General features: G+C 34.9%; 2 protein-coding genes across 12 annotated transcripts in view; one reads left to right on the top strand and one right to left on the bottom strand.

The window, feature by feature from the left end:
* The window catches only part of LOC123559698 (roundabout homolog 2-like), a 176,226-nt gene that overhangs the window by 75,526 nt on the left and 83,473 nt on the right, over positions 1–17,227 (top strand). For all 11 annotated transcript variants that reach the window (XM_053552458.1, XM_053552462.1, XM_053552466.1 and 8 more), the window contains one exon: positions 4,359–4,475. In XM_053552458.1, the coding sequence (XP_053408433.1) occupies positions 4,406–4,475 (70 nt within the window). In that variant the 5' untranslated portion in view covers positions 4,359–4,405. The remainder of the gene's footprint in view (positions 1–4,358; positions 4,476–17,227) is intronic.
* On the bottom strand, positions 10,131–15,244 carry LOC123538438 (uncharacterized). Its single transcript, XM_045322544.2, has 3 exons — positions 15,007–15,244; positions 11,971–12,064; positions 10,131–10,641 (listed from the first exon to the last, which is right to left on the bottom strand). The coding sequence occupies exons 1-3, from the start codon at positions 15,182–15,184 to the stop codon at positions 10,266–10,268; spliced, it is 648 nt and encodes a 215-aa protein (XP_045178479.1). The 5' UTR covers positions 15,185–15,244; the 3' UTR covers positions 10,131–10,265.

The following is a 17,227-nucleotide window of genomic DNA, read 5'->3' as shown; positions in this document are numbered from 1 at the left end:
CTACATTTAATCATAAAAATGTTACAAGATATAGCATAGTCTATAAGCTAGTCTAATAGCTGTACTACATACACCAAAGCCCTTGCAAGGATCAAACCTAGGACCATTGATATTTGTTGCCCGGTAATGCACATTATTGGTAAACTGCAATTTGCAAACAGAAACAAGCATTGTAATTCTGAAGAGACTGTCATAGAAATAATGAAACAGCGATAGATTTTCATTAAGATAATTATATGATATAAATTAGTAACAATTTACATGCAGAAAGTCATTTGCATGTCTCAGTATGGAGTATTTTTGTAATAAGAAGCTGAGTGCATGTTTTAAAGAAGCGGTTAATTATCTATTACTTATGCAGGCACATACACGCTGTTATTTTATCAGTCGTAAATCATTTCACAGTTATTCCTGGGGACATGAACATGGAAATTTGGTTAATCTTTTTACATTAAGAGAGTGACATTCATTAGTAGTTACTCACGAGGTACTGAATATCATTTCTAACGTTTAAACAGAGTCCCACAAAGATATATAGGAGAAGTTGTGACTTCATATTTGTAAGAGTACTTCATTCTTGTACAAGTATGCAGAATACTTAGCGCAAATGTGAGGATTTCATTCATTTTTTTCACGAAGTATCTTGGGTATCAGAAATCAGAATTCAGAACATTGAAAGTTCTATTCACACATTTTCGCTCACAGTGCACATTCAAAATATACTTAAGCTTGTAAAATCAATGTCTGAAGTTTTAAGCATAATGATAAACATGTAGTTAGAAGTTACCTGGGTAGAACTACCAACCTTCCTGGCTTCCTCACATGAAGAATTCCATGCCCTGAGTGAGGTTCTAACACGCATCGTTGAGGGGCAAGTAATTCGAAGCCAGAGACCTTAACCACTCGGCCATGATAAGACATAAGATAAAATAGATCTACTCAGTCTAGATTTTTACTTGGTTTGCTGGAATTTCATATAAATGTGAAAGAAATTTCTTACTATGTGTATGGAAATTTATTTTATAGTGCTAATGACTAATAAATTATCAAGCTGTTCACAAAAATATTAAGCATCTAATTGTTAATGTGCATTTAATTGCTTGATTTCTAAAGTTGATGTAAATAAGTTGGGTTTTTTTTTTTTTTTTACTTATTTTACAGTCAAAAACCTTTGAGCAGGAAGTTGGATAACTTTTGTGACTCCATTAATCTAAATGGAAAAGTTAAATAGCTTAATTTTTTGCTGAAATAAAATGATTATGTTAAAAAAAAAAATGCTTTGCTTTAAATTTGCAAGGAAAAAATAGTTAGGGAGCATACAAATGATTTAAAAGTAAAAATATATAATCATGACATTTTAAAAGTTCAAGTTAATTGGACAAAACATGTCAAACTAGGGTCATGGTGTTGTATAGGAGTTCTTTTGGCTGAGTAAATTGTTAAACGGTTGCAGACTACAAGTTTGACAAAAATATATTTGTCTAGGTTGTCCACCCCCTACCATCACCATATATAGCCCTGATGGAGATGGAGTACAGTCATCTGCATTATAGTGATGTATAAAGTGCAGGAAAACTCATGTGACAATGTTTTTTGTTTTGATTTATTCATCTCTTTTGCAATGAAGGTTTTGGTAAAAAGTGTATTGTCATTCTGTGCAACCAGGTCCCCCTGGAGGCTTACATTCATCATTAAACACTAATGACATTCCAGATAACTTTAAATATTTGTAATTTAGATAAGTCACTGGAAAATAATTTTGATTATTTAATTGCCGGCCGCCACCCACCGTCCTTGTATGGATGGAGTTCATGCTAGACTTTCATTATACCCCCTGTTTGCATCCTCAGCCATCGGATAGATTTGTGCTTTTCATTCAGGTGGTGAGGGGAGTTTAGCGGGGGAAGCAGGTTCTTGGGCCATCTGTAGATCAATGCTTTGCAGCCTAATGGTGGCAGCAGGGGTAGGGGGGATGGGAAAATTGCAGTAGGAAAGACGTATATAAACTGTAAAAGATGTTAACCTTTAGCCTGCTGCCGGCAAGTGATTCTGCCTTTGCAAACAGCTAGTGCACAGACATACAGGCTGATCATGGTCTGCGCTGTCCACTATTCAGTCAGTAAATTTTCAGTGAACGTCCCTTAGAATGATAAATGGTACTGCCCTAATTGAATGATAGACCAGTCCATTTTAGAAATTTAGAAGGGTAAAGGTTACACCGAAACATTATTATGTTAGAACTGCTGAAACACATTATATTCAACATTTCAACCATAAAGAAAATTGTGCTATTTATGGCTTCAATGATTACCAGAAATACTGTTGCAAATTGATTTGTAATGTTATGTTACATGCTATTAATTTTAAATAAGTAAACTTTATGTGATTTATATTTCTTTATAGGGGCATATATTTGATCATTATCTTGTATGATAAATTTAAGTGCAGTGTGAGCATACCATTCATAAAATTTTCATGTTTTAGTACCATATTTTCATATATTGCTTTAATTTGAATTTATTTTATGAAAGGCAAAAGTCCCCTTGGTTTCACACCAATGTGCACCCCTCCCTTTCCCCCATCTCCATCAGTTACTCTATGTGGGATCCCGCAATAACTTTTAAAAGTACATAACATTTTTTCATAAAACTTGGTACATGGATATATGGCAATACAGATAATATGCACATTCTTTGACTGTGTTTCTATAGCAAAATGTGTCATTGCTATGGCAACAAATAGTCCAAAAATATTGGTATGGCAAAAACAAATGACAGTGACATTTTTTAAGGGAGATATAATTAGTAGCATCTAAATTGTGAATTAGTTTTGAAATGATTTTCTCGTTATTATCTGTATTGGATAGAAAATGGAAATGTTGAGGAAACAAACAACAACACATATGTTAGCCTTTTTTCGGCACAAAAAATATTGCAACTGTATGATAATAAACTAAATTTTGTGTTGGGGTGACAAAATTTATTATGAGGCATATGTGCATGCGTTAAGATCGAATAATTTTACGAGGCACAGAAATGAAAAACCCAGCAATACAGGAAAAAATCTTGTGTCAAAATCTTTACATCACCAGAATACCCAAAAGGGAAAGTTGAGATAACTTCAGTTCAGATATTGCATAAAGACAACATTTAAATTAAACTAGAGAATTAAAAAGGGATGCAAATTAGAGGTTTTACGAAGTAGAATTTATCGATAGTGTAGTCACAACAGACATCATGTCTCGTGATCCGCCCAGCTATTTTTCTGTATTTCTAATGTCATTATTTACAAATTTAGCTTATTTAGTGACTCTTAAGGCTTTTAAAGTATTTCATCCAACCAAAATAATAGATCGGAGTAGAGTTTAGTTGTATGTTTTATAGAGGGAGCAAATTACAGGCTATTGTAATGGCTTGTTTGGACTGTGTAATGTATTGGTTTCTCGTGAATATAATGTCACCGAAGATGAATGACTATACAATACATTTTAATCCAAAGAAATTTGAGAAAGAGAGTTTAGATCAGTCGTAAAGCTTAAGTGGCATCTTGACCCCGATATGTCACTTTGTCTAATTTCATTACAATAGAAGGATGTTCTCCATTTTCTTTTTAAGTTGTCTTAATTAAGTCGGAACGTTTTTCAATTTACACTATGTGTGGAATAACATTGATAAGTCAACCGAAATGTAGTTTTTATGTTTGTTTCTTCTTTGGTCCGGCAAAATTATTACAAATACTGGTTAAATTGTTTATAGTCAGTTAAATATTAACAAATTTTAGATAAAAAAGACGAAAAAAATGACATAAGCATTTTTCATGCTTGTACTATCTGTTATATTTCATATATTGTTTGATGAAAATTTATGTAGAGCTCATGAAGATGGATGCTAAACATAAACCTTTGACATATATCACTTTGGGCTCATGAAGATAAATTTTAAAGTGAAAAATCTAAATACTACATAATTTTTCAGTTCATCCCATTTTCATTGCATTTACTTTGATAAAAATTGTATAAAGGTTTATTGGAAAGATTTATGGAGTGTTACAATGCTAACTTGTGTGATTGAGAAATGTGGGGTTTTGACTGGAAGGCTGTAGGAAAGCTAGTATTGTTAAATGGCTTTAATCATGATTTTTGAGAAAAGATTTTTTAGTACATAATTAGTATTAATCATGCATGAAATACAGTCACTATTGTTGAGAAATGTGGGGTTTTACACAGAAGGGCTTCATTATATCACCTTTTATCTAAGAGATACAGAGATTAATAATCTGTATTAAACTAGATTAATATAGCATTATCTTGAAAGAAAGAAATATGTGTTTTGATTCATTTGTTTTTTGTATATTTTCAGTTTGGGAGTTACTATGTAAGATGAGCCGACTTGCCCCAGTTTAAGAGATGGGGCAAAGGATTTACAAACTGGAAGTGTTGGCCTTCATTCTGCTTGTCACTTTATACATCTACAAAGGTAAGATTTTATTTGTAGCATCTCTTGTAGAAGAAGACACATGCTTGAATACAGCAAGCAAGGCAAATTGTTCAAGAAGATACTGGACTTCGTTATCCTTGAATTTCAGAAATGAATTTAGGGATCTATGTTGTCTTCATTATGAAGAGAAAAGATACTCCACAAAAAAGGGGAAAAAAGATATTTTGTTGGAAAAAGAAAAGATTTTTATTAACTCATTAACAGGTATAAATTTATCATTTATGCATGACTATGTCATATTAGAGATGGCTGATCAAGACTTTCATTCATCTGGTTTAATTTCACTGACATTACATCATTGCTTGCCAGTGTCAGGCTGTGCATATGGGCGTATAGTATACAGAATTTAATTTTGAAAGAAAACACCATAAGATTTCCTACACATCTGCAAAGAATATCCAATAAAAGAAGCAAAAAATTGTTCAGAACTCTCATAGTTCATGGTGCCGTTCAAAAATGTCATAAAGTCTCATTTTCAATTTCTTTTATATACAATATAAAGTGCTATACATCAAAACTGATATGTATTGGCAACAAAATTGGATATTTGTCTGGCATTTATTACATATATTGCTGAAATTGTTGAGAATTTTTAGGTGAAGATATTGTTTTGTACTTTAAAATTGCGTCTTTCAAGTGCGTTGTAATGGAAGATTTCAAAAGATATTTATTTATCCTGAATTGTCTCCTTCTGAATATAGATACATGAATTAAGGTGCACCAGATTCCTGTAAAAAGATGACTTGAATCATAACACTTGAGCATCTTAGAATACTAAAATACTTGATATTTATGATGTGTTTAGAAGAACCTGTCTGTTTGGATGCTCTTTTATTATTTTCTCTGTTAGGTATAGCTGTTTTATTGAAATTAACATATTTTTGTGAGAGATTAAGTTTTCAAGATGAAATCTACTAATTTAACCATCACCTCATAGATGCCCTAGAATTAGTGCCATTGACCATTATAAGTGGCATAATTTTTTCGGTATTTAAGATAATTTTTAACAATCTTTCTAACCATTGTCCGATTTTAGACTATTTTTAGGGAAGTTAAGATGCTGGAACTTGTGGTATATCACTGCAATTGTTTAATAAACCAGACTGAATGACTTGAAACTTTATTTCTGCAGGGAAGGGTACTTTAAAACCAAAATCTGCAGAAAGTACATTTTTTAAAGTCATCAGAGTTACAGAAAATACAAAGCAAATGCAGGATGATCTTGTTTTGTTTGTTTGTTTGTTTTGGGTTTAACGCCGTTTTTCAACAGTATTTCAGTCATGTAACGGCGGGCAGTTAACGTAACCGTGTTCCTGGATTCTGTACCAGTACAAACCTATTCTCCGCAAGTAACTGCCAACTTCCCCACATGAATTATCAGAGGTGGAGGACTAATGATTTCAGACACAATGTCGTTTATCAAATAGTCACGGAGAACATACGCCCCGCCCGAGGATAGGATGATCTTGTAGAAATTACAAAAACGCGCGCTACAATAATCTAGCTTAAGATTGGATCTTTACAAGTTTCTGGCATGACTTTTATGGCCGGGGTTTTACTTTATCTTTACTATTTCTGCACATTTATGGTTTATTAACAAGCAGATTAATCCTATCGCCATGGTAACTGTTTTTCAATTAATAGAATCCTCTGAAGTTTTCGATGTAATAGAATTAAATGGCAACTTACCTTAGGGAAATAAAGTATGATTGACTGCTAATTATTTCTGGATAGAAAAAAGTTCTTTCTCATAAAGTTTCAAAGAAATGGTGTTGATATTTGATAATGAAATTGCAGTTAACCTTAATTAAGTTTGATTAATTAAGCCTCATGAAATAAACTTGTGGCCAGCTCGTAGATTGTTGCCTCAGTGCAGAAACTGTAATAGTAATACTGATACAAAAACATCAGACTGAGGTTATTAGATATTGACATTCTGATGTAATCAGGTTTTTACTACCTTAATGGCAGACATTCATGTGTCACAAAACTAGCGACATTCATTGTTATGAAACTGGTAGCTCCTGAAATCTTCAACAGGTAGAAGTACTGTTTACAGCTAAACTCGCTTGTTACATGAATTGACTGTAACTGGTTGAATTTATATGCTATAAAATAAAATTCCATTTCTGACGGTCTGGCTGATTTTCTGCTGCTAGTAATTAAAAGATAATGAAAGGTTATATGATGAAACAGAAAACTTACTTTTATGTTAAAAGATAACAAACATGCATGTTCTTGCGAGATACAATAAATGAAATGTTTTTCATTACCTTTTTTTCCTTTGACCAAAGATACGAACATTGTATTGATTAAGATTGACAAATGTTGATAGAGAACTGCTCGAGGATAGATTGTGTTCCATATAACAGCATAAATTGCGACATTTATTACAATTGTTCCGAGAAAAGATAATAGCCTGTATGTTTTCCATGACAGTATATACATAAACACGCAAAGTTCCGATTACCAAGTCCGGTTGTACAAACGATTTAAGACGAAATCGTTGAGCGTATATCTGTCACTGACTAGAGAAGTGCTATTGATTTGGTTCTCGGCATGCAAGCAGGTTTGTTAGGAAGATGACAATTTCCTTTTTAGGAGTACAAGATAAGGAAAATTTATAATATCTTTTTGATTTGTCGGTCCATAAATTGCACAATTTTCCTATAAAACACCATAGGTCGACAGTAATTAATTTCACAGGTGATTCGTTTCTGTCTAATATCACTTAATACAGTGGATGCATAAACATTTTATGAGATCTATAAAAGTTTTATGAATTCAACGTTTTGCATTGATCGTGGAAAAAAAAGTAGTTCCACAAGATATGCCGAATACTTTTGTATGGAGAATGATGATGATGTTTGATTACTGCTTTCTGGACGTCTAACTGTTGGTCATACTTTTGGAAGAGATTGCAGGGGTAAAATACAATCTTGCACATCCAGAATCTGCCTTGAAAGGTGAGTTGTGTGGTGTATAAGAGTTCGAAATGAAACGTCTGAAGTTTGATTCCCAGTTGAGGTGTCAGTTGCGATATTCTCCAAATTCACATAGAGAAGTTGTCAGCTACTTGCAGAGAACAACCAAGTGCCACACAGGTAGAGATATCCAGGAACACGTAATGCCTTAGACTTAATTGTAACAGATTTTTTAGGTAATACATATAGATGACTTCAGTTTTTGACACAAAATTTGTAAGAAAAGAACGCTACTTTCAGAGAACAACTGTGTGCTACTCAGATAGAGAAATACATGAACACTGATGACATAGTATGTGTAACAGATTTTTAAGGTTATGTATAGAGGACTACAGTTTTTGACTAAAAATTTAAAGGAAAAGAACACTTTTAACTGACAAACCTTTGGAATGCTTTCCACTGGTTTCTTAATGAAAAATCGAAAATTGTAAGGAGAAAATGTAGTTATGTCTGTTTTATTGGCAAAGTGATGGTGATTTTTATGGCCTTAAAGCGTAGGATAGAGAACATCAGGATATTAGTAATGAGATATTAGCTCCCCTTTTAGCTCTTCAATTCTTTATGCAAAATACTTGCTGGAATGTGAATTAAGGGGATTTATTGTCAAACTGTTGTGAAAAATACAGATTTACGACCACCTTGAGTGAACTTAAATGAGAGGCAAATGTTTTAATGCACTTAATTCAATGAATTTTGGAAAGTTTGATTAAAATCAAATCTGTACTGCCATCACTGGCCTCTCTACTCCCTTTTTTTTTTGAAATCTTTGTGGGTTAAGGCAAAAGCGTTCTATTGGCATAGATATGAAGGGAAGATAAATCAGTTTTGCTATTTCCCATTTGAATAATTATTTTAATTATGTCTGAGGGACAAAGGAAGATTATCTTCAATTCAAATTAAGACATTTTGTCTGAGTGAGTGTAAAAATAGCAGTTTTAAAATACCACCACTTTCTTCATTTGTTCCCATCAAGCCAACCATCAATTCTGTTCCTAAAAGCAATTAAATTGTGCAATGGTTGCAGACATTTATGCACATATTGAAAGTGTGACCAGGCTGGGTCAGTGGGGTGTACTTTGTAGCTGACAAGCAAAGGTTAGAAAGTTTTTTCCTGGAAGGTCATATCATGATATGTTTCATGTAGCCATTTCAGTAAGGAATTCTAGCTGAATGAATCTGCGGCTTTTTTGCTTTGTGTGGTAACTAAAGTCGAGTCTCTGGAAAGGAAAAGCTTGGTTCTTTATTGAGTTTTGAGAGTTTCGAGGGCATATTTTCAAAAGAAGGAGTTAATTTCCAGACCAAGACAATAGATGAGTTAATTCCACTTTTTCCACTTTTAATGGGGTCTGGTTTTGAATGGTTCTGCTCTACTGGTAGTTTAGGATATGTTACATATAATTATATGGCAGTATCCATTGAAAATGGCAAAAAGAATAAAAGAATATTTTAGTGTGTCAAAGATAAGCTATTTGGATGCACTTGCCTCTCTTAAAGTTTATGCTACAAGCATAAAGCATTCCATAAAAAAGATGAATAAGACAGGAAAATTGGTCATAAAGTTTACTGTCTTTTTACACATTTTTTTACTTCATGTAGCTGTTTAAAGTCTTATTTTCCCTTGATTTGAGTAATCCCACCCGCAAAATCAGTACATTTGATGTATATAAGAAGTATAAATAAAGCTCCCCTCTGGAGTACCAAGTTAGCGTTACTGAAGTTGGCGCTTTAAATGTACTTCAGTTTGACGGCAATAACTATGTATTAGCAATCAATAGGAAGAAGTACACTTGAAGGCCCGTCTAAAATATGCTAATTATGCATCAAATGTGCTTCGCCAGGGAAGTATCTTTGAAGCTTCTAATGAAGCACAACTGAAGTCCCAGCTGTAAAAAATATGGAAATTATGCCTCAAATACGCTTCGTTCAAGGAAGCACAATTGAAGTCTCACCCACTAAAGTACATTTAAAGTTCCATCTTAAATAAGTAGCATTATGTGCCTCAAATGTGCTTCATGTAAAGAAGTATCTTTTAAGTATATCAAGAAGCATGGATAAAGTCCCATCTGAAGTACCTTTAAAGCACTATCGAAGTAATTTTAAGCCCCTTGAAGCTGTTATTGAGCATGTACCAGACAAACCTGACTAACAAGCTAAATTTTGACAGACAGACATCGAGCGATCACAATAACTCACCTGAGCAATTCAGGTGAGCTAAAAACAGGCTAGGTAAATCACAAAAGTTTCCCCTGCGAAATGGACCATTGCCAACCATGGTCAACCTATGGTTGTATGACCTTGGTTTATCATGGTTTAACAAAATAACAAATTGCCGACCATGGTTCAACCATGATTAAGATATGGTCTATGAACATGGTTAAATGAGAACCATGGTCAAACTAAACTATGATTAGAACATGGTTAACCATGAATAAACATGGTTCAACCATGATTAAATGAGAACCATGGTCAAACTATGATTAGGACATGGTCTATGAACATGGTTAACCATGAATAAACATGGTGAGAGTATGGTTAATGAACTTGGTTCAACCATGGTTAATGGACGTGCTATTGAATATAATTATTAGAACACAGACAACTACTGATCACTGTATATGAGCACTAAATACAAAGGCTTCAGAGCTTTGTAGCAGAAAATGACTCCAAAATTAGGTTTTCAACCTTTGAACCTTCACCATTAACAGTAAAGGCTGCTTTGAGGAATAAAAATCTACACTAGGAACAATATTAAACAATCAAAAATTTATTCCGTAAAACCTTTATTTTACTGATTAGCTTTTTTGCATTCCTTTTGAACAGCTCGCACCTTCAATGTTATTTCTGTGTCTTTAGTGCCAGGAAACTTTTCTTTTAACACTTTGCTTAAGCAAGCATACAATCTTGGATCAAATTTGGGTTTGGGCTCTGTGCTGGTGTTTGCTCTCCTACCAGTTACACTATGGGTAGTAATGTAGTCAGTGGAAAACAGAGCCAGAAGTTTTTTACAGCACTCAAAAAGGCTGTCCTCGTGGCTGGATAGGATTGGTCCTTCAGGCAGATTAGATGCTTTATTGCTGGGTTTCGCAGAATCTTGGAACCTTTCGAGTTCCCGAACCCTCTTCTTTAAGCGCCTAACCTGATCTTGAAGTTCGTCAAAATCCCTAAACAGAAGAAAAACTTTAATCAGTACAATGCATGTATACATACTTAATGTACTCATCCCGGACACATACAAAATTTTCTCCTGTACAGAAGTAATACCTGAGGTAATGAATACTATAATCTGATCTGAACAAAGATACTTTTTCTTGCACACCAGCATTCGTAAGACAGATTTGTAATGCAATCTTTCCAAATAATGCAAAACAAGAAACGTTTAATAAACATATGCTCCCCTCTACTGCTCATGACCAACCTGCTTATAGAGTTTTAGAGACCTAGGCCCAAGCGTTAATGTTTTAACGTTCAATGTCAGTGACCTTGACCTAGTGATCTCAAAAACAATAGGGCTCATCTACTGGTCATGACCAACCTGCCTACCAAGTCTGAGGAACCTAGGACCAAGCATTCCCTGGTTATTGGTGGATCAAAAACGGTTTTACTGTTCAAAATCACTGTGACCTTGACTTTTGACCTTGTGACCTCAAAAACAATAGGGATCATCATTCTACTGGTAATGACCAACCTGTCTACTAAGTTCGAGAGACATTTACATATAGACAACACTTACTTATATTGCCTGGAGACTGCAACAGTCACCGGATTTTGTATCTGATTCAGGAAAATCACCCCCCTCCCACCTTTCCTGAAATTTTCATTTTTCACTGACTTACCAATTTTCAAAATTCTCCACCAATTCACTGATCTTGAAAAACAAATTTCCCTGATTTTTCAAGGTAGGTGGCAACCCTGATCATAGAGTATCCCTCAACACCCACCGTTATTAACCGGAAACCAATTAACTGATCAGTTAATGTGACTTTGACCTGTTGACTTCAACAACTATAGGGTTCATCTAACATCATGACCAACCTGCCTACCAAGTTTGATATGCTTAGACCAAAGCATTCTCTAGTTTTTGATTGGAAACTGTTTTATTGTTCAAGTCACTGTGACCTTGACCTGGTGACCTCAAAAACAATAGGGGTCATCTACATCTACCAGTCATGACAAACATTGTGACCTTGACCTTTGGCCTCAAAAACAATACGGGCCATGACCAACGGCAACCTGCCTACCAAGTTTGAGGAACCTAGGCGCAAGCGTTTTCTAGTTTTTCTTTATGGAGACCATTTGGTCTAACAATCAACATGTGCAAAGCAATATATACACCTTCTTTGAAGTGTAGCATAATAACTACCAGTATTATAATAGTCTGACAAACTTAATTTTGCCATGTACCTAGCTCAGACATTGAACATACAGTACAGACAGGGTAGTACATATCCAGAAGTACACAACAAAACCCTGTATATAAACCTAGATAATACCTTTTTTTAACACTGTCAGTTTCCATGCTGGTAACACTTTCTGGTCTTGGCTTCATGAGAAGATGTCCAGCCTTCCTGTCTTCAACAATAGTAACTGAAATATGACAAGTAATAACCCTTATTTAATAAAAATCACCATTAGATGAAAATCACCCATATTACTACTCTTTTTCTCACTTTTTGTTTCAAGCCCCATTTAGGCAACCCCATTTAATATCACCATCATGGTACAGTAGGGGTCAAATATTATTAAGTCTTACAACATGAAGATGGTTACTAAACTTGGTATTCCAAAATACTAGGGGCAGTCTAGGACTGTGGATTGCTATGCATGTGATGATAAGATCTGACCCATGAGTCCAGGCTTACAATTCACCTGTTACTTTTATGAATATAAGCCCAACTTAAACTGACAAATAATATTTCAAACTGTAATCTATATCAAACTAGAGTCTAATGGTAATTCAGTAAGCCCATGTACGCGTCTATACCAGTTTTACGTAAGGTAATGTTTTTTCTTTTTCTTGTTGATGCATACACAGAATCGACAGAATGAAATGTATATTTTTCAGGCAGTGGTGTATGTGTTTAATCGAAAACTTACTACATTTGTAATTTTAAAAGCAATCTTCAAAACTATTGTGATATAACGATCTGATTCTCTGTGGTTACCAATATTTGTGCTCATTTTTCAAGACAGACTCTTGGATGCCAGAGTACTCGCTACAGCTCTTATACGCACACATGGGTATAACTACCCTTAACAACAGCTGTCCGAAGACAGCGCGCTCAACTATTCTCAGTGCTGGATAGTATAATATAAGCTTTCAATGTTAATTTTAAAAGTTGAAAACAGAATAATTCCACAAATACTTGTCAAAACTAAAATCTTTACATACAAAATGTTAAAATTTTCTGAGTTCAAAAAGGGGGATAATTCTAGAAAATGCCTTACAGAGTTATAAGCCTTGATGGTATGTTACTGTGTATTAACCCGGAGACATGTGTGAAATTTCAACCGAATATCTGCAATAGTATTGGAGATATGAACTAGCAAAGAAAATAAAAACTTCTACATTAAAAAAGGGGCATAAATCCGTCACAAATAAAACTAGAGCTCTGTCACAGGAGTGACGAATACACTCACACACCGCTTTTCCACTGAATATTTGCAGTTTTTGCCGGACCTAAATATTTTAACACCGCGGGGCAAATCACATTTATGCTGGAGCTTAAATTTTACACCGCGGCTAAATTAATTATCGGCCAATGTCATTCAATACTAAATATTTTATGCTCGGTAGTTTAATACCGGAGCTAAAATAATTTAACCGCAGATTAAATCATATTTATGCCGGGGGTTAAATATTTATGCGGCGGCTAAAATCGTATTTATGCCGGAGCATAAATACTTTTACCGCGGCTGAATGAATTAATTTTGATGGCGATGGCCAACCATATGCAGCTGCCTGAACCGGATTTGGACTTAATTCTTAGTTTTTTTCCACTTGTTCGTTAAATAAATACATAGTAAATTCCTGTCTGTACAATTACACTGTATACAGACAATATGGCACAGTTCATTTTGACAGCACACATGCTTTTCATTCAGTAAAGATGGATCGTGATGTACATTACTGCCTGGTCCAGCATACCCTACAAAAATCAAACTGGCAATGGTAGACAGTGTTCCAGATAAGCTGCGTATCGGCGTATTTTACGCATAAAAATCAACTAAAAACGCACATGATTTCATTTTGATGCGTACATTATACGTACATGACTTTGAACTTACGCACGACATTAAAACTTGAAGCGTACCTTAATTATATTTAAATGAAAACATGTTGAAAACAGCTGATCACTACTTCCGTATAAACAATGCGACGGGTAACCACTATTAACTTCGCTAAAACGTTCTACCTGTCTTAGAAACCATAAACTAGTCTACTTGAACATCTGCATCGTCTAGGCGCTCTAGAAATTTTATGTATTTACTTATCAAATCAAGCGTTTGATCGTTGTATTAAAACGAAAGTAGGCACATTATTTTTTATCATGGCTTCCGAAGCAAACAGAGAAAAATTGATAATTTTTTTGTGGTTAAAACACCTCTACCGACTAAGAGCTTTGTGCAACCAATAATCGAAGACATTATTTCTGCCGTTTTAAAAAATAAAAAGTCGCATGTGGCTGTCACAGAATCTACCATTGAAAGTTGGAAAAAATCGTACCCTTGGATAAAACTCACTGAAAAGGACAGTTTATGGTGTTGTTATAATGTCTGTCTTTGTCTCTATAGTAACGGTAAGTATTGTTAAAATTAGCCTTTATCCGAGTTTGGAATTTTGAGTTTACCCCCATCTTCTGAAAAGTGAGGGTAATTACCCATGGGGTCAAAAAATTATCTGGAACACTGGGTAGATCTAGTCTTTTTCGCAATTGGTGTACCAGTGCAGTTGTTTTATTAAAAGGCAGTGGCTAGACCGTAACTCTAGCTCCGGCTCTATATATAGTCTAGAGTTAAAGAACTTGTGTATCCACAGATGAAACACAAGAAAATTTCCTTTGGTTACAAACGTTTATATTTCAAAATATGAAATTTAAAATGAAAACTTACTTGAATTAACAGTCATACTGGAATTAAAGCACATTCATGATAATTACGGTACTCAAGCCAACCTGGTAATTTAACATGTGTAAAATAGCAGCCAGGGCTTTTTTTCCTTCTATAGCAGGGGCCTTTTACAGGTGCCTTCCCCTCTGAAAATTTCTTTAGAATTGTGCAGTTTTCCCCTAAATTGGTCTTTACCTCAAGATTTTTATTCCCCTTTTACCAAAACACGTAGCCTGTTTTCCCCAAAATCAAGGGCCTGGGCCCCTTCCCGTCTCAGTGAAAAAAAACCCTGGCAGCAACAGAATATTTCTTGGGGATTGGGCGGGGGCGCACTTATCACGTCAAATTTCATATAGAAATATACCTGTAGATCTATTGTACAAACGTGTTTCCAACTTTTTTGACAGATCTATACTTACGATGTATTTCACAGATGACAGCTTCGTAGCTGTTTTTCTTGCCAAACTGCGCCCTAATGATCTCTCCCTCCTTGTAGGCAAACTTGTTCTTTACTGGTTTGACGATGTGCTTTATGTCGATGACGGACATAAAGCGATCCTCCCACTGGATTAAGAAATACATTAAATCGTCTGCCATTTCTGCCGCGTTTAAAATCAGCCGTTTCCGGAACAGCCGCTTACATCATAGAAATTATGATTCGCGGTCTTTCTAAATAGCCGAGACGAGATGTTATTGATGTTCACTGGTTATGCTTTCAAAAATATATTTTTCAATATAATAATATGCACACCAGAAGCAGCGATATATTTCAGCAATGCACGAATTTCGTTTTTGTGAGGATGTGAGCGACCAAAGCTATCCGGAAGTCAACATCGACATGCCTTTCAACTAAGCTTTAACACCAATTTACGTTGTCTATAAGTGTTTATGTGACAGTTTTGGTGTTCAGCTAGCAATTTGGTAAGAAAATTGTATTATTACTACGCCATTTCCCCTTAAACGATCTAGCATTAATAACATTTCATGACAAGTGCACTGATTTTCGGATAGGAAAAAAACATCCAGGAAAAGTGCTCAGCGAGAAACATTCAACCAGTCGAAAATTTACATGAGAATTTAACGGCCGAACGGCTCTTGTAAGTGCTAATTTGTGAAAATGCATAGTTATCAAACAAAAATCAAAGTCGTAAAGTGAGGATTTGGAAATAAACAAACTGTTTTGAGGAGGAAAATATGTAGCCTCGATCAGGATTCTAACCTCGGACCCTTGGCTTACAGTGTCAACTCTATCAATTACCATGGCTACCTGACAAGAGAACTACTACATTCCTCCCCACTTTTAAGTGACATTTCCAATTTGTAATTTATTGGAAAATGTGGAAACAAATCCTGGTTTGCCTCGAATACCCCAGCCAGTGCTTCGCCCAGTAGAGCTCCAAGGGGTACTTCAATTTAAAACTGGCCACCAATGAAACCGTTTTGAGGAGAAAATGTGTAGCTTCAGCTTCAGACCCCCTTTGCTTACCATGTCAATACTGTACCAACTGAGCTACTGGGGCCACCTGATACATAACTATTACAAAATTGGCGATATATTTCTTACTTGTTATTAGTTCAAACAAAGACCTAAATATACACAGATACACCACTTAGGCGAAGTCGCGGTAGAGCTCACGGCGGAAACAAGATCTTGTTTCCCGAAAAACGTTATCACGGGTGATACGAACAATATGCAAAACTCGATTTCTTGTCCAATAAACATCGTGAATGCAATTCTTATTCCATTGTATGATAAAACATGTCTTCTTTTCAAAAAAAGCACACTGGCCAAAATTATGCCAGTGTTTAATGAAATATTAAATCCTACCTTATATGACCGTTTATGACTGACCCTTTTGCTATGTCCGCTGAATCTAATTAGATCTGGAGGTAAATCCAATATAAGCATTCTTAAAAATGTAAATCCGATAGGGTATTGCATATTTTATGAGAATTAATCCATTTTTTCACTTTTTGAAATAAATATTATGTTGTTATCAATGATAAACCGGATTCATAGCCGAGGAAAATGAAATGGCGCTGTATCAGGTACTTCAAATTTCGCGTAGTTCTCGCGAGCGAAAGATTAAAACGAGACTCTTGTTAATGTTATTGGATCGGCCTGTTTCATATTTGTGTATATTTAGGTCGACAGGATGTCAGTTCAGTGTACAGACGAGTAGTACTTCTTTTAAAAAATTATTGTTAAAACTACAAGAAAGCTTCAAACTTGACCACTGTTTTTTTATTTATATATGAACATGTCACTTCAATACACAGGTAAGTCCTGTGTAACACAACTGGACTTATAATAGGGCCAGAGTTAATGCTCTTGATTTTATAAAATTTGCTCTATTTTGCCTTGTTTACAGTCTAGAGGTTGCATTTTTTGAGTGAATCTTTATGAAACTTGGTCAGAATGTTTGCCTTGATGAAATCTCAAATGCGGTTAAAAACTAGGTCACAGGGGCAATTCATAGAAAATCTTTGTTTACGCTCTAGAGGTTGCATTTTACTCCAATCTTTATGAAACATGGTCAGAATGTTTGTGATTGCTATGGTAACGGAAATAGTGACATATGGCTCTAACAGATGGATCCTTTGATAACTCAAGAAGATTAAGGGCTACCTGGTTAATGA

Source organism: Mercenaria mercenaria, chromosome 10 (assembly GCF_021730395.1).
Source record: "Mercenaria mercenaria strain notata chromosome 10, MADL_Memer_1, whole genome shotgun sequence".
Classification (NCBI taxonomy): domain Eukaryota; kingdom Metazoa; phylum Mollusca; class Bivalvia; order Venerida; family Veneridae; genus Mercenaria; species Mercenaria mercenaria.
The sequence above is the reverse complement of the archived record's forward strand: the minus strand, read 5'-3'. Positions and strand labels throughout refer to the sequence as shown.